The sequence below is a fragment of the Haliaeetus albicilla genome, chromosome 1 (genome assembly GCF_947461875.1).
Source record: "Haliaeetus albicilla chromosome 1, bHalAlb1.1, whole genome shotgun sequence".
Classification (NCBI taxonomy): domain Eukaryota; kingdom Metazoa; phylum Chordata; class Aves; order Accipitriformes; family Accipitridae; genus Haliaeetus; species Haliaeetus albicilla.
Genome location: NC_091483.1, coordinates 59,980,025 through 59,996,519, shown reverse-complemented (window position 1 = coordinate 59,996,519; position 16,495 = coordinate 59,980,025). Strand labels below are relative to the sequence as shown.

Below are 16,495 nucleotides of genomic sequence, written 5' to 3'. Positions count from 1 at the left end.
GAAATACAGCCCGGGCTCACTACGGCAAGGCGCCAACGACGCGCCTGCCTTCTGCGGGAAAGGAGAGCTTGTGACAGACACGCGGGGCAGCGCCGCCGAAGCGCTCCTCGAGTGGGACGACCCGGGCCGGCGGAAGCGGCCTCAGCTGCCCGCTGTCGCGACACGAGCGCCCGCCTGTCGCCGGCTGCCCGCCGCCTGTCGCCGGCTGCCCGCCGCCCCGCCGCCGGCCGCCTCTGGCGGGCGCCTGTCCCTCTCCGCCCCCCGCCGGCCCGGGGACCCGCCGCCTGTTGCTATTTTTGCCCGCGCTGGCTGAGGCGGGAGGAGGGAGGCGGCCGGCGGCAGCCGCCGGGCGTACGGCCCGGCCTCCCGCCCGGACCGCCGGCAGGTAGGGGCGGGGCGGGACGGGACGGGACGGGGCGGCCCGTCCTGATCGGGGCGGACAGCAACAAGAGGCGGCGAGCAGCCCGCTCGCCCGGCCCGGCCCGGCTCGGCTCGGCTCGGCTCGGCCCGGCCCGGCCCAGCCGAGCCGGGGCGCCCGCCGGTGCCCTGAGGCGCTGGTGTGGCCTCCCCTCCCCTCCCCCGGCCCGGCGTCCGTTAGCGGCTCTCTGCCCCTCTGCCCTCAGCGGGAGGAGGGCAGGCGGCGCCTGACAGCCCGCGGCCGCTGCCCGCCGAAGGCACTTCCTTGCAGCGAGCACATCCTGCGGCGGAGAGGCGGCGGTAAGCGGTGGCGGCGGCGGCCGGTCAGCCCCAGCCCCAGCTGCAGGCCTGGCGGGGGACGGCCGCGGGCCGCCGTGGGGGCCGCCGTGCCCCCGCTGCGGGCCGGCCCCGGGGGAGCGGCGCTGGCGGGGTCGAGCGGCGTTTTTGGAGGGAGGGGGGGAAGGAGGAAGAGCGGTTTTTAGCCCGGAGGAAGTGAAAGAGTTGAGGCGAGAAATTAGGCGCCCCGCCGCGGGGGGCGGCTGCGGGCTGGCGGGGCTGGTCCGTGCGCTGTACCCGGACTCGGAGGTGGCAGCAGCCTCCGACCGGCCGAGAGGAGGCGGCTGCGAGGCGGGTGGCGGCTCCGGCCCGGGGCCCCGCTCCCTGCCCGCGGCGTGGGTAGGGCGGGCTGCCGCCCTCCCGCCTCTCGCGGCGCGGTCGCGCCGTCGGTCGTAAGGGAGCCCCCGGTGAAGTGGCGGCCCTTGCTCAGGCGACAGCATTTCGGCGGGGCGGCGGGAGGGGACGGGACGGGGCGGCCGGTCGGGAGCGGGGCGGGGGCGGCGGGGCGCCGGTGCCGCGCTTCTCAGCTCGCAGGGTCCCGGGAGAGCTGGCCTCTCGTCGGAATAACCAGAAGACCTGCTTGAATTTAATCTGCGACGGACCTGATGTGCCACGGCCTGCTTTTAGTTCTTTTTCTCACTCTCGCCTGCACCTTCCTCACCCATGAATGCAAAATCTCTCGGTGTAACTCCTCCCAGAACCTGCTGCTTCTTAGAGCAACACAGCGACTCATCCCATGGGGGTAAAACTAATCTTTCCTACCGCAGCGCAGTTGAGTTTAGCCTTAAAATCCCCACACACTGGCGCAGTGGTTTTATGGCCCTTTAAATTCGTGTACTAAATTAACAAGGGAATGAGCTCTTGAAACCACGTTCATGAGAGGTATGAAACAAATGTGGTTATTTATAGTGCAGTTTGAAAAGATTGAGACCTTTGTATGCTGTGTTGTATTTGGGAGAGAGGCTAATATGGCAGATCTGCGGTAGGAGCCTTTAGTAGTGCAGATGGAGGGATTTGTGCCTGCCGTTAAGCCCAGAGATTGAATGGAACATCGTGGGTCAAAATTAGTAAAAATATACATCTCCTGAGTTGCAGTTACCTCGGAGCTGAGGAATATGATTATACTTTTAACACTTGTAACTGCCGAAATAGAAATTCATCACAGCTCATTTTATAGAAATGCTGAAAGTCATAGGTAATATGTGAAAGTAGAAATGCTTGCAGGTGAGAAAAATGACAGGCTGGAAGGAATGTGAAACACTTTCAATGATACGTAGATGACTTAGCACTTTTTTCACTTTATAATTTGGTTAACTGAAAAGTTGGGTGCAAGTGTTTTGGCTGTGGATATGCAATTGAATAAAAAGGAATGGCATTCAGAATGTAATTTACCTAGCAAGCTTTCTTTTACAAAGTTTTTGGTTGGTTGGTTGGTTGGTTTTTTTTAGTGCATTGCAGTGGTAGAACAGCCCAATATTTTGTTCAGGTCCGAATGAGGCTGACTCAGAAGACCTCAATCATCAGCATATTAATTTCTGTAGACTCTACTAAGGAAATAGCAACAGGTGTCAAGGGCAGGAACAGTGAGCTACTTTCTTCATCTGATAGTTGATTATAAACTTGTATGTTTATAATCAAGAACATATTACCATTTCACTGAAATATTTTTTTTATTAATAGTCTATTTACATTTTTTAACCTGTTTGAGGAGTGATGTAAATACTGGCTCTATTGGTAAATATTTTAGGTGTGATTATTACCACAAAACCAAATTTTTGCTCCAAGTACATGGTGGAACATTATTCAGGGCCATATCTGAAGCTGCTGACAGCATTGAAAAGAATCTTTTAAAAGTCAGCATTGAATGCACGTATATGAAAAAAGAATGGAAATTAAAAATAATTTATGAGACAAATGGACTTTTGGACTTCCACGTGCTGTTGCCCACAGCAAACCATAGCTCCAGAAGGAAACAGCAGATAATAAGTAACTATGAGATAAAAAGAACATCCTTGCAACAGAAGGGCGTGTTGTGATTCCAAGTGCCAGTTTGAGTTAAATTAAAACTATTTGAAAACTGAGAGCAACCTGTGGTATGATAGCTAAACAATCTTATTTAACTGTAGAAGACAGCCCAAAAATGTTGTTTGAAGCCTCAAAAAAAAAAAAAAAAAGATAAAGTTTGCAGCTAGCAGCCCCATAGAATGATCTAATGGATGCTGCGTTGTGATGCTAGAGAAGAGGGTCGTTTCATGCATATTGATGGAAACATAAAAGGACCTCTTCTCAGCAGTGACCATATCATGGCATACCTAATACATATTCTCATTTGTGTTTTTCTATATATCCTGCTAGGTGGATAGAGAAATCTGTCAGTATGAGTGAAGACAATGTAAATCTCATTCAGGGATCAGACAGCGAGGGAGAGGAGTGGTATTTAGTTCTGGCTTGTGTTCCAGAGCTCTGGCTGCAGGCCAGGGCTCCTCATAATCCTTAAGTAGTATGATACTTCTGCTAAAATAATCAGCAGTGAAGTGCAGTCGGTACCAGTGCCTCTGGTTCCATTTGTCGGCATGGTTCAGCACTAATGCTGTGCAAGGAAGAGCTGAACAAATTTGTGCTCTTTAAGACCAGCTGTTTTTCACAAGACCTTGCTATATGGTTAGAAGTTTTGCTTAGCTTCTTGGAGGGGAGAAAGAAAACCAATTTACAGAAAAAAACGCTGCTGACATGTCAGCAGCCTGATGTGGAGTAACTGCACAGTTGTCTCTCAGATGAACTGCAAACGTTGAGGAAGCTGGGGTCTTTCTGTTCAACAACTCACAGGTCAAACTCCTCATTTAATCATTGATGTGTGGAAGCTCTGACTGCTTCCTTGCTTGACGTGTCTTCTAAACTTGTCAGTTCTGCTGTGGGTCCCAGCACTCCAACTGCTACCAAACCAGGGGAAGAGCTGGAGGAGAGTGAAGGATTGCTTAGGTCAATAATTACCTATGTTCTGAACAAGAGTCTGAAACTTTTGGCCACATATCTGTATTGAATTTAGTCCAGTCCAGAAGAAACAACAGAAGAAGGATAACTCTTCACCACTCTTTCTGCTTTTTTTTTTTATTTGTGTGTGTTCATTTGGTTTAGAACAATCTTTTCCCTTCTTTGTCTTTTTTTCTGTATTAGTTTGAGTCCATCCCAAATCTGCCTGGTTTTCCTCCAGCTGTCAAAACCTGATTTCCAGTGCCCCACCCTCCCAGGTTAATAACACAGTCCGTTCTCTGTACCTGACAAGATTCTCCTTCCTAATCTCAGAGCTGACCTGGCCCCATCTAGCTGAATGGCACTCAGAGCCTGTACCTCGTCCTCATGATAAAGTCTTTGCTCTCTTGAGAGAAGGTGAGTTTTGAGGAATGCTGTCCTGCATGATGCACAGCTGCTTAGGCATGTACCTTCATGCAGGGAGAACCTGGGATCCAGAATGGCAGAAGTACTAATTTTTGTAGGTGTCCCCTTCATGCTGTCCTGCCATCACCCTGACTTCTCTCTGAAGGCATCCCTTGTAGTTTCTGGTGACTTAAAAAGGTGAGAATTCAGCTAAATTCAATTTGGGTAAACAAGAGCCCGATATATGTATTTTTTTAAACACAGTATCAGATTTTGCTAGAACAGGACTATCAGTGTAGTGTTGCATCCCGCCTGTGAGAAGTGGCTGGGTTGATCACAGTGAAAGAGAAGTTGAGGACAAAGAGCACACATATGTTCCCATGTGTATCTTTCACATTAGTGAGTCAGTCTGGTGTTTACTAGTATAGAAGGTGAGGTTAGATTTATTAGTGTGGTTTGTGTAAACACTGTATGTGCTACAGTTTGCCTGGCTGTTTTTATGCTGATGGAGCAAATACAGCTAAATCAAAGCAGGTTAAACAGTGGCAACATGAAGATACAGTTTGGAGAAGATTAACATTTCTCAGACAGCAGCAAAGCTGTTAGCTGAGGAGTGCCGCTCAAGCTCTTCTCAGCTTTGAGTGCAAGGGCAATGTAGATCCTTCAGAAGATGGTGATGGAGGGGAGAAAGAGGAGCTGTCCCAATTATGTCCGTGAGCACTAGAAGAAGAATTGGAGACACTCAGCCTGTGTGTGAAGCAAAGCCTGGCAGTCTTCTCTCAGCCCAGAGTAGCGGAGCTGAATGGGACTTAGAGCTGTCATGGGAAGATCAAAGTTTAGGTGGAAGGAAACAAGTGGGCAGCTTTATTTTTATGCCTTTTCTATTCTCTCTTGGGTTAAAGGTGAAATAAGCATTTGCTTTGAAGAAACTGTTAATTAGTCAGACACTTGGGAGGAAGAGGAAGCTTGTTTGAGCCTACTGTACTAATATGGATGGTAAACAGATACAGTGCCTGCAGAGCCAATTTGTAGAGGGGATGAACTGATTGGTGGCAACCAGAGATGAGTGCAGGTGCCAAAATTCTGAGTGGCAGAGTCAGGGCAGACATGGACAGGCTCAGAGCGCAGACACTCTTTGGCCATAACGTGTGCTTAATTTTATCGTTGGGAATAGAGAGATGAACAGAACTGTTTTATGTCTAATTTAAGCATGTACATAAATACTTTATGGTCTTGAAGTAAAACCTAGTCCTTGGTGTAAACTTAAAGGACATTAATGCCGGCAGCATGAAATTGGTATAACTTCTGGTGGGATTTGCATGCAAATTAAGATAACGATGACAGGACAAGGAAACAAAGAATGGCTGGACAAGGGAGACGAAACATGTAGAACGGTAACATGCAGAATGATGCGGGTTAGATAAGGAGACCTTTTGATGCTGCTAAATTTGTGCTCTGAGAAACTGCACTTTTAGCCTCTCTCAATGTTAGGAAAAACCCCTAGCGTTCTGACTTCTAGTTAACTGTTTTGATTTAGTATTAACTGTTATTCTTTAGAAATAACAGATGCAGACATTGGCGTATTTATGCTGTTGACTTTGCAAGGTGTTTATTTTGTTAAAAACAGATGAATGCCAAGAAGCTTTGCATTTATATTAAATACATTCCAGCAGTACAGTGTTTGCTGAAGTGTGACAGAGTATCGACCTGTTTTTTTTATATACTGTTCAGTCCTTAGAGTTAGCATGCAAAATAATGTATTCTATTGTGATACTTATTCCTGTTTGAAGCTGCAGTGCCTTGTAGGTTTGGGGTAAAAGAGCACGGTAGATAGTGGTAATTGAAATTAAACTTCTCTTCCTTGAAAATTCGATTTAAATGAGGGTGACTTTGTTGTATTTTTACATGCATTTTATTTAATTGCATTTTTTTAAAAAGAGTTCTGAGAAAACACAATTGAGAAATACGGTTACAAAAAGTGTGTGGCTAATAGGCCATCATTGGTGCAGTAGCTCAGTTCTGTTTTCAACGAAGAATGGAGTTTTCTTAGGCTTTCTTATCCTGAGATGATTATGTATGCCACTAAATGACAAGAACACTAAAAGCTAAAAACTCAATTTTTTTGTGTTTCAGACTACACACCATTGTAGTTACGAATGAATCCAATCTTCCCTGCAGTTGCTGAACTATTTTTCATTGTTACAGTTAAGGAGGAAAAAAACCCCATGTAATAGTTTGTCAAAGAGACTGGTTTTACTCCTGACAGATGCAAAACTATGATAATTGTGTTTAGCAGTCAGTGTTGATAAGGTGTAAAAATGCTTCCTGAAGCTGCTACCCCATACAATGCAATGCATTTATATTCATCTTAAAGATGGTTGTTTTCATGCTTGCTTGTGAAACAAACAAAAAAAAATTGAAAAAGAGTTGTAGTATAATAGAAATGAGGCATAAAAATTCTGTGTTTTCATGGCCCTTTTTCCCACACCTCCCACGCACAGACACACACACACGCACACAGAGGTTTATAAAAAGGCTTTTAAAAAAATTGCCTCTAATGATTATTTCTTCAAACAGTGTCTTTAAAACCTGCACTGTTCGATTCTCTTGTTAAGTTTGGCATCCTTGGAACTGGTAATGTTGCCACAGAGTTCATTTGTCAAAAGATGCAGAAGTTCCAAAAAGTAAATGTACCCAAATATGTGGTTTCTGCAGTTCTCTTGTTTTTACAGTTTGCCAGTTGTTGCAGAAACATTTTTCCCCACTTGGACATTTGCAAATTGGTTGCATTTTAAACATGTGTTTAGTTTAAAATGAATTTCCATCTTGAAATTTCTTTTTAAGGGTTTTTTTTTTTTTAAATCCTAAAATTTCCTTTCATTTTCAACAAGGTGAAGCTCTGTTAGGAACTCAGTTTGAAAATATTTTTACAAGGACAAATAAAGGAGACAGTTTAATGAAAACTCATGAGAAAAATACTGCTATTTTTAATCATGTTTGTAGATGAACAAAGGCAAGAAATACTGTTGCCACAGTAAACAGATGCCATTTATTATATACTTGTTCAAATATAATTAAAAATGTTTTGTAAGGAGTTCTTGGGACTGCTCATGTTGTTTTTAATAGGTCTTTTCATGGGAAACTCTCTGAAGGCTGAGGGTAAACTAGTGTCATGGTATTTAAACACAGGCAATTATAGGCCTGTCAGCTTCTCATCAGTCTCACACAGAATAATGTAACAGCTGAAACCAGGTTCAATTAATGAGGAGTTAAAACATGGTAGTATAACAAGTGCCCATCTATGTGTTTTCATAGGCTATTTTGCGAAACCAAATTGATAGCTAAATGCAGTTACTGGATTTTGTTACTAAAACTACTAATATGTAGCAACAGTAGTGGTAGTAGATGCTGGGTATAACAGGGTTGTATGTAACTTGGTTCTGTTTGATATTTTAAGAAATGATAAAGATACAATATCAGTGTGGCAAACATCAAGCATTCCTGGCTGGCTGACAGGCCTTGTAAAGCAATCATGAATTGTGAATCATCATCTGTTTTTTAGTGGGATGCTGTGAGGTTTGTTGCTCATCTCTGTGATCTGACAGGTTTATCAGCGATCAGTCAGTTGACTGCTGCTAGGTTTCTCAGATGACAATGATTTCTGGGGTGTTACTTAATGCAAAAGTCTGGTTGGTAACAGCCCATGATCACTTGGCAAACTATACCCAAGGAAACAGTTCCATGTTAGTAGCCAAATTCAAAATCATCCACCTATGAACAAGAAAGGTGACATTCCACCCCCCCCCCCCAAATGTGAAGGTGTCTCAGCAAGAACTGACTTCAGCTGTTTTGAAGGTCAGAATAGCTCAGATGAGTTCTTTCTGTGATAATAGGATTGAAATAGGCCAGTGTGATCCACATGTGCCTGCCCATGAAACAGAACAGGCTAGAAAGAATGTGCATTTTTGAGTTTACTCATTAGATGGTTTACCAAGGGTTGTAAAGCAACTTTCAAATCAGGACTGACTTTTTTCCAAGCAATGTATTTAGTACTATTACGTTTACTGGACCTGAAACAGTAAGGCCCAATGTAAGAGAAACTTGCTAGATAGGTCATGGTAGATAATCAGTATGTCTCTTCTGATGTTAAGCTATTAAATATTTGTGTTACTGACAGTGCATTTTTAACAGGGTTCCAGCACCTACATAACTATTTCTTTTCCTTTCAGAACTCTTACGTTCCTTAATCAAAGGAACTGTCCAGATACCGTCATTCCATGGAACTGAAATATTGGTGAATTAGTCCAGGTTCCCTAAAGGACTGTAAAATGGAGCCAATAACATTCAAAGTTAAAAAGTGTCAAACACCTAGTGATTTCTCAGCAAGTTTCAGTCTCCAGCTTGTTGGTTCTCTGCCAGTGCATTCCCTAACCACCATGTCAATGCTGCCGTGGATTGTGGCAGAGATCCGGATGCTCAGTACAAAGTCTTCCAAAGAAGAACCTAGCGTCAGCCAGATCCGACTTTATGTTTCACCAGCAAGTTTGCGATGTGAACCAGACACAGGGAAAATCCAGCAGTGGGATCCTTTGATTTGTTCAAGTTTGTTTGAATACAAGCCACAGCATGTCCACAAACTGATTCACAACAGCCACGATCCAAGCTATTTTGCTTGTCTGATAAAGGATGGAGCAGCAAATCAGCGAAGTATCTGCTATGTATTTAAAGCTGATGATCAGACAAAAGTAAGTAAAAAGAAAAAAAAGCAAAGTAAGCAACCCCAGAGTTGCTTTTGTGCTGTTTGAAACCTTTCACTACAGTGTAAGACCTTAAGGTTGTATTTACAATTAGAGACTGGATCTTGCTAAAACTTACCAACAAGCATCACTTTACTTGATATAAATGGTTCAGTTAAATTTGAACTGTTCAGTATGTGAAGTGAAAGGTGTGTAAGTCTCCTACAGGATCAGAGCTCAAATTTCATCAGCTTAAAAAACACTTTAGTTTGGGATATGGGCTGAAATCTTGGCCCTCAAGTCAGTGAGAGATTTTCTGTTGATGTCACTAGGGCTAGGGTTTCACCCTTGAGTCACTATGAACTTTATCTAATCCTACAGTTGGACCTCTCAAATTTCTGTTTTCCTGAGTCGAGACCTATGTGACTGGGGAAATAGAGACACGTCCTTTCTCAGAAGGAGGACGGGGTAGGGTGGAGCCTCCTTATGTAGCATACTTCCCCACAGGACACTGTGGAAACCTCTTCCTAGCTCTGTAATCCACGGAGCCTGGCAGGTGATACTGGAGAATGAGAGAGAGGCCACAGCACAGTGCTGTGACTCTGACATGCAGGCTTGCTGCTGCATGGTGTGAGACAGGAGTTGGGTGTGCGTGTCTCACACTGTAGGTGAGATTTGGCTCAGTCTGCATTTCCTAGGAGCAAATTCTGTCCTTGGTGAAAACACGGAATCATTAAAAATAGTCGATCTCTTCTTTTTGTTTGAGAGTAATGTGAGACAATAGCTCTTGTGAAGGAGTAAGGTGAGTAGGATTTGGCACAAAGCTGTTGTGATCTACTGGGGACAAAACAGTGACATATCCTTCACCTCTTCAGTGTAGACTCTAGTTATAATGTTGGAAAACAGCATCTTGCTACATGCTGCTCACTTGAGTCATAGGAGATGTCCTGCTGAAGCACCTTGGAGGTATTATGTGAATATACACTGCACATGGGATTTATGCCAACCTGCCCAATAGCAAAACATTGTACAGTTCTAAATCCGTGGTCTCAAGCTTAGAGCTCAAAACATATGGAAACAGCTTTAGTTAAATCCCCCAAGATAAAAAGGCAGTTCCGGTAAATTAGAAGGCAAATATGTTGTAAATCATAAGCATTCAAGTGAGAAATCCTGTCAAGTTAAAATTTATGTATGTAAGGGAGCAGAAATAAGGAATAGATGTTTCAGAACCTGGTACTGAATAGAAGTTGGCAAATGCATTTTGCAGTTTGCTTATGCACTTATTTTTGCTTGTGATTTTACAGGATTATGGTGAGTACACAGCACTGATCAACTCCAGTACATTTTCTTTTGCAACAAAAGATTTAAGTACTTTTTCCACATGTTTGATCAAATTCCTAGATGTGTTTGAAATGAAAGAGAGCAAAATAAGTCTCTAGTTAAATTTGCAGCTGTGTCTACACGTTTTTTGAAATAAGACCCAGAATTTTTGGATGCCTATTTTAACTGCTTAGCCCCAGATTCACACAGCTATCTGTCCTTTCAAAAACTACTCTCCACCTGGTCTCTTAACTTGCTTTGATTGCAAGGGTGGTTTCTCTTGACTTTTTTTGCAGGCTAGGTTCCTAATCAGGAGGTAGACATCTAATCAGCATTTGTGGACCTATGTTTTAACAAAAGGATAACAGAAATGCCAAGTGTTCTTATCTTCTAAAGTGAGGCCCTGCCTGTTTTACTTAAATTCAGTATAATTTCTGATTAATCAATCTTTTAAGTAAGTCCCTTATGCTTTATAGGGTGCTATTTTTTTTGTTTATTTAAATTTTGTTACAAATTGAGGGAGCTAAGTGCGTGAGTTGAGATAAAGAATTTAGCACTATGTTGCTACACCTTATGTTCAACTTCAGAAGAAACAAATTTTAGAAATTGAACCTTTGCAGCCCGTGTGACTCAGCAGACTCTTGTGCTGGCACTCTTGCTCCTGAGGACTCTTTTTTTTCTATTAGCTTCAGCTATGTGAAAGAGACACAGTAGTCCAAATAGGTTGAGTCACAGAGTTTATGTGTTCATAACAAGTCTTTACCCAGCAATCTTGGACATCCAAACTTTTGTGATAATTGTACTTCATCTATTTTTATTTGAAAAAAAACCCAACTGGTTACTAATTACAATAATATTGTAAACTGCAAGAGCCACAGTTCTTTGTATCTGCATAGGTAAATCAGTAGTAGGGCTATATTGACAGTTCTTGGATTAGGTCAGGTCTGACTGAGGATTTGAAGTAGAAAGTACTTTGTGGCTTTGCAAATAAGTTCTGAGTATATCCCCACCTTAGGATAAGTAGAATAAAAGAAGGCAGAAGCATGTCTGTGCGAGAAGTAGACTAGGAAAATTAGTATGTTAAGATGAAACCAGGTGAGTAAAAGACTAAACAGTGAAGGCCTTTGAAGAGGAGGACAAGAAACTTGAACTGCATGCAGACAGAGGAATAGCACTGGAGGTGGTAAAAGTACAGAAAACCAGGAATGGTCAGGCTTTTAGCATCAGCATTGCAGATAGACTGCAGTCCATTAACTGTAGTTGTACTCTTTTATATATACAAATTGAATGAGAACATATACTTGATTAGTGAGGGATTACCTTATTGTTTAATACGAAAGCATTTTGTTAATGGGAGGTGATTTTTTGCTGGGTATAATTATTTCCATTGTATCATCATGGCAGTATACAGCTCACTTTCCCTGCTGGTATAGCAGTAAGTAGGGAAGGATGAGAGAAGCCGTCCTGGCAAACTGCTCCTTGGCACATTATTTGAAAGCAAACACATGTATATAGAGATCATTCCACTCCACTTAGTACTAAGAGGACAGGTTTACACTGCCTAGGGAGAGCTTCTGTTATGGATTAGAGTTCCCTTTCTAAGCAGATGTGTCAGATATGGGATCTGGAGCCCTCCTTCCTTCTTGTATAACCTCAGTAAGTTTCCACTAGTTACAAATAGTGGAGCTTCTTATCCCTTCACCCTCATCCTGTGGACATTCTGATGGGGCCTCATGATTGAGTAATTTCTGCCTGAGGGTAGGGCTGAAGCATTAATGCATATTCTTTGTAGGTGTTCAGGAATGGAGCTGGATTCAATTATATTGCCTGCAGGGAGCTTATGAAGACTACTGATAGGTCATAGATGGGGATTATGCATATTGTGTTGAGTAATGGTGATGGAAGCTGAAGAAAAATTAACTCTCCAGTAAATCTGTGCTTGCAGGATAGCACCTTTGTCATTAGAACGCAACCTTGTTGAACAGCTTGGGCAGAGTGCTTGTGTACTGTAGGAGTGTGATGGCTTAAATGAAAACATAGATGCTACCAGCCTACCTATCTTCCCAGTGGCCTGTGGTCTCACATTTGCTTATGTTCTTCAGAAATGTGATGCTATTGACATTGTTGTTGAAATACATTAAAAATTATTGGCATTTTTGTCCTACACTTGAGATGTGCTAGTTCAAAAGTGTTTGGAACTGTACATGAGGTGTGCTGTTGCCTTCATGAGCTCATTCTCCACAAACACAGCACTGCACTCCTTCTGTAGGACACCTTGCTTTAGCATGTCGTTTACTTGGAGAAATGAAAGAGATAGATAATGAGAAGCTAATGGCATACTGTCACTCCAGCAGATACAAAATAGCCAAAACATTACAGAGGAAGACTAATTTCTGTTCTTATTTTCAGTTTGGAAAAGTAATTCCACATGCCATTATGTTGATCTTTCTTTGGTGTATCAAATGATTTGTTTTACTTAGGTATGTTTAATCTTATCTGATGGATGTTTTGGCTGGCAAATAAAATACTGGTTACTAGTTTATCTGATAGTGCCTTGGGCTTTTTTAGATTTAAGGCAAGTTAAGGTTGTACTGTCCTTTATTATACTTCTATTTTTATTGTAAAAAAAGAATAACAGTTCTAAACTTAACAGCTTCACAGAAGTCTTGAGTCAAAGAGGGCATTCAGTACCTCAGCCTTTTCCATGTCCTGTGGTCCATTCAGCAGCAGGCCCAATTTTCCCTAGTCTTTCTTTTGCCTTTCGTGTTGCCTTTGACACCCCTTGCCAGATTCAACTCCAGGTGGGCTTTGGCTTTCCTAACCATGTCTCTGCATGCTTGGACAGTGTCTATGTATTCCTCTCAGGTTACCTGTCCCTGCTTCCACCCTCTGTATTCTCCCTTTTTATGTTTGAGTTTTTCCAGGAGCTTCTTGTTCATCCATGCAGGCATTTTTTCTTGGTCATTTCGATGGACTGCTCTTGGGCTTGAAGGAGGTGGTCTTTGAATAACAATCAGGTTTCTTGGACCCTCTTTCCTCCAGGGCCTTTATTCCATGGTACTTTTTCAAGCAGATCCCTGAAGAGGCCAAAACCTGTTTTTCTGAAGTCCAGGGTTGTGATCTTACTTTTTGCCCTGCTTCTCAGGATCCTGAACTCCACCATCTCATGGTTACTGCAGCTAAGGCTGCCTTTGACCTTCTGTTGTGGTTTCAGCCCAGCCGGTAACAAAGGACCACACAGCCGCTCGCTCACTCCTCCCCACCCCCCTCCCTCCAGTGGGCTGGGGAGGAGAATCAGAAAGGGGAAAAGAAAAAAAAAATCAGAACCTTGTGGGTTGAGAAGGACAATTTACTGGGACAACACAAAAAGAGAAGTTAAAACAACAACAACAAGGGTACTAATAAAAGAATATACAAAACGAGTGATGCACAGTGCAACTGCTCACCACCCGGAACCTGACCCTTGGCCACTTCCCCCACTGAAAGCCCCCCCTAGCCTGCTCGCCATTTATATACTGAGCATGATGTCACATGGTATGGAATAGCTCCTGGGCTAGTTCAGGTCAGCTGTCTTGGCTGTGCCCCCTCCCAGGTTCCTGTGAAAATTAACTCTATCCCAGCTGAACCCAGGACACATTCATATCCCCAACAAGCTCTTTCATGTTGGCAAGTATGAGGTCCAGCAGAGCAACTCTCCTCATCGCCTCCTCTGTCACTTGGATCAGCAAATTGTCATCAATGGTCTCTGGGAACTTGCTGGATTGATCATGCCCTGCTGTGTTGTTCCTCTAGCAGATACTTGGGTGGTTGAAGTTCCCCATCAGGACCAGGGTCTGCGAATGTGAGGTTACTTCTAGCTGTCTGTGTGCCTTATCCACCTGTTCTTTGAGGTCACAGGGAAAAATAAATTCCTGTATGCAGAGTAAAAGTCAGCAGACAGCAGTGTCACCTTTTTTTGGTAAAGCAGATGCTCACAATGTTTGAAAGTTTCTTCTTTTTTCTTTCTGTGATATGAACTGGAGGTTTAGAGGATTTGAGGGAGAGCCTAGAAACTTGAGCCTGATGTCTTGTAAGGAGAAATATTTCTGTGACATTATCAATGACCGATGCAAAACTAGAGTATGAAGAAATGTAAACAGTTCAGTTCAGATTTTGAAAGGGTTAAGTTTAGTTCTTCCCCCCCCCCTCCCAAGAGTCTGGACACAAGTTGTCATAATAGCCTGTAATATATGCTTGTGTTTACCAGAACTGTTAATCCTATAATGGCAGAACACTGGATAGAACTGTTCTATTTCATAGAGAAATATTGCTCATGATTTAAGTAGGATCACAGCTGCACAAGACACGCACGAATCTGCTTCTTCTGAATCTTCGTTCTGTAGTGTCATAAATCAGGGACAGCTTTTGGCCCAGGAACTGGGCTTTTGGCAGCTGCAGGAATGTTGCAGGGAGGGTTGCAGTGCCCATATGGTTGCAGGGGACTGGAACACGTGCTTGAGACCTGAGCCTGCTCATTGACTTTGCTTGTGCCAAATCTGCCCCATAGCAGCCACAGGTAAGCCCATCTCCTTAACACTGAGGCACTTTTTAAAATGTAGCACTTGCCCTGTTGTTGAGCTGTTTGGTTACAACAGTGGTCTCTACTTTTGTCGGAGGTCTTCATTTTTTTCAGCCACCAATTGCTTTAACAGTTACTATGTTTTTAAACAACCTTCACCTACTTTTATGAGTTACAATAGCTTATGCACTTAAGTAGATCATGCAGTATTATCTGGAATGCAGTGTACTCTGTTACGTGTTGTTTGTGATCTGATTATGCGCTGGAGAAGCTGGTTTCAAATAATCAACACTTAGTGCCCTGTGAGGCTGCACAGAGCTGATGTTGTGAGTGAACTTCACATTATTCATCTATAAAAGGAATGGCAGAGGCCCAGTGAACTCCAGAGCAGTTGTTGTGAGGCTTAGCTTCGTGACTGAGGATTCTTACACAACTTGTTTTTACATTAGACTCTAAGATATGGCCTCACTAAGTACCTCATTTTTAATAGCACCATTTCCCTTTCTTAAAAGAATTCAGGCAAGATAATTTTAAAGATGGGGGTGATCTTTTTCTACTGTATTTTACTGCTTGATGAGTCTAGGGAGGTTAAAACATGGTTCTTTTTTTGTAAAAAGCATAAAACACTGAAACAAAATGAGGTAAGTGGACTTCTTTCAGTGCAACTGAGCTTAATTTGGCTATTTCCTGCCTCCTGTCATATGCACCTTTGGGTTTTTTTGATGGAATCTATGTAATTGGAAACTGCTAGCACTGCTTTTTGGTTTAGGAAGCCTCTCCTATTCCCCACATGCTAACTGAAGAAATTAATGTAAAAAACAGAAGGAAAAAAATCCAACAGAACAAGTGAAAAATCAAATGCATATTTGTGCACATACATAGTCCGATATATAAAGCAGGTCAAAGTTTACCTGTGTAAATCTTAATAGAGTATCCTATGTAACGCAAGCAGCTAGCTGTGCTTTGGACACTCTCATAGTTAATCAGGCTTTATGCTCATCCTGAGCCTAGAGCATAACTGTGACTACACCAGCTCTATCCTGGGGTCTGTTCAAAGGATTCATGTATATGAACTCTTCTTTCAGGGACATCTAGTGGCCAATGACCCTGTCCCTAGGAGTATTATACCAAGCCTTTATGGGGCTCTTGTCAGACCATAGAGTGACTTTGTGACATCCTGGCTCAGCTAAGTGCTCCTGTGTTCACCCTCATTTTATAAGAAATATTGTGTGATTTTCCACAACCTGATGTGTGATTGCCACACGGAGGAAGTAATTTGTGCAATACCAGTGCTGTTTCCTGACTTAAAGTCAGAGATAATGTCTTACCAAGGAAGATGAAATTAATCACATGGTTTGTAAAAAGAGATGCCTATTCCCACTCTTACAGCAGCAACAACATAAAAAATTATATTTTCTTGTGATTTCTTCAGTGTCCTAAATCATACAGAAATTTCTGCTACAGAATGACTAATAACTCTTACTGTGACTTCAACAGTATAGTATTCTGTATCAGCTGACATTGTGAGAGTATTTTTCGACTTAAATAATATTGAAAGTAGCTGGGTATTACTTGTGCTGTCATGTGCACTTCATTTTAGAGCCAGAGTTCATGCCGAGATTATTTATTGTTCCTTTACTTTTTCTGTTGGGGATTGTAGCAGAAATATAAAACAGTGGAACTGAGGCTAAAACATAATTAACACATTTGTGATGGTTTGTCATCTGACTACTAGCCATTCCTTTTGTCTTAC

General features: G+C 43.0%; 1 protein-coding gene across 9 annotated transcripts in view; it reads left to right on the top strand.

The window, feature by feature from the left end:
- The first annotated feature begins 281 nt into the window (after positions 1-281).
- TBC1D1 (TBC1 domain family member 1) overlaps positions 282-16,495 on the top strand; it is a 119,837-nt gene continuing 103,623 nt past the window's right edge. For 4 of the 9 annotated variants that reach the window (XM_069791960.1, XM_069791935.1, XM_069791942.1 and 1 more), the window contains exons 1-2: positions 495-717; positions 8,358-8,873. In XM_069791960.1, the coding sequence (XP_069648061.1) occupies positions 8,457-8,873 (417 nt within the window). In that variant the 5' untranslated portion in view covers positions 495-717; positions 8,358-8,456. Of the gene's footprint in view, positions 386-494; positions 718-3,562; positions 3,580-3,925; positions 4,141-5,284; positions 5,523-8,357; positions 8,874-16,495 lie in introns of those variants that run through there. The other 5 variants (XM_069791906.1, XM_069791952.1, XM_069791926.1 and 2 more) reach the window with 5 other exon arrangements.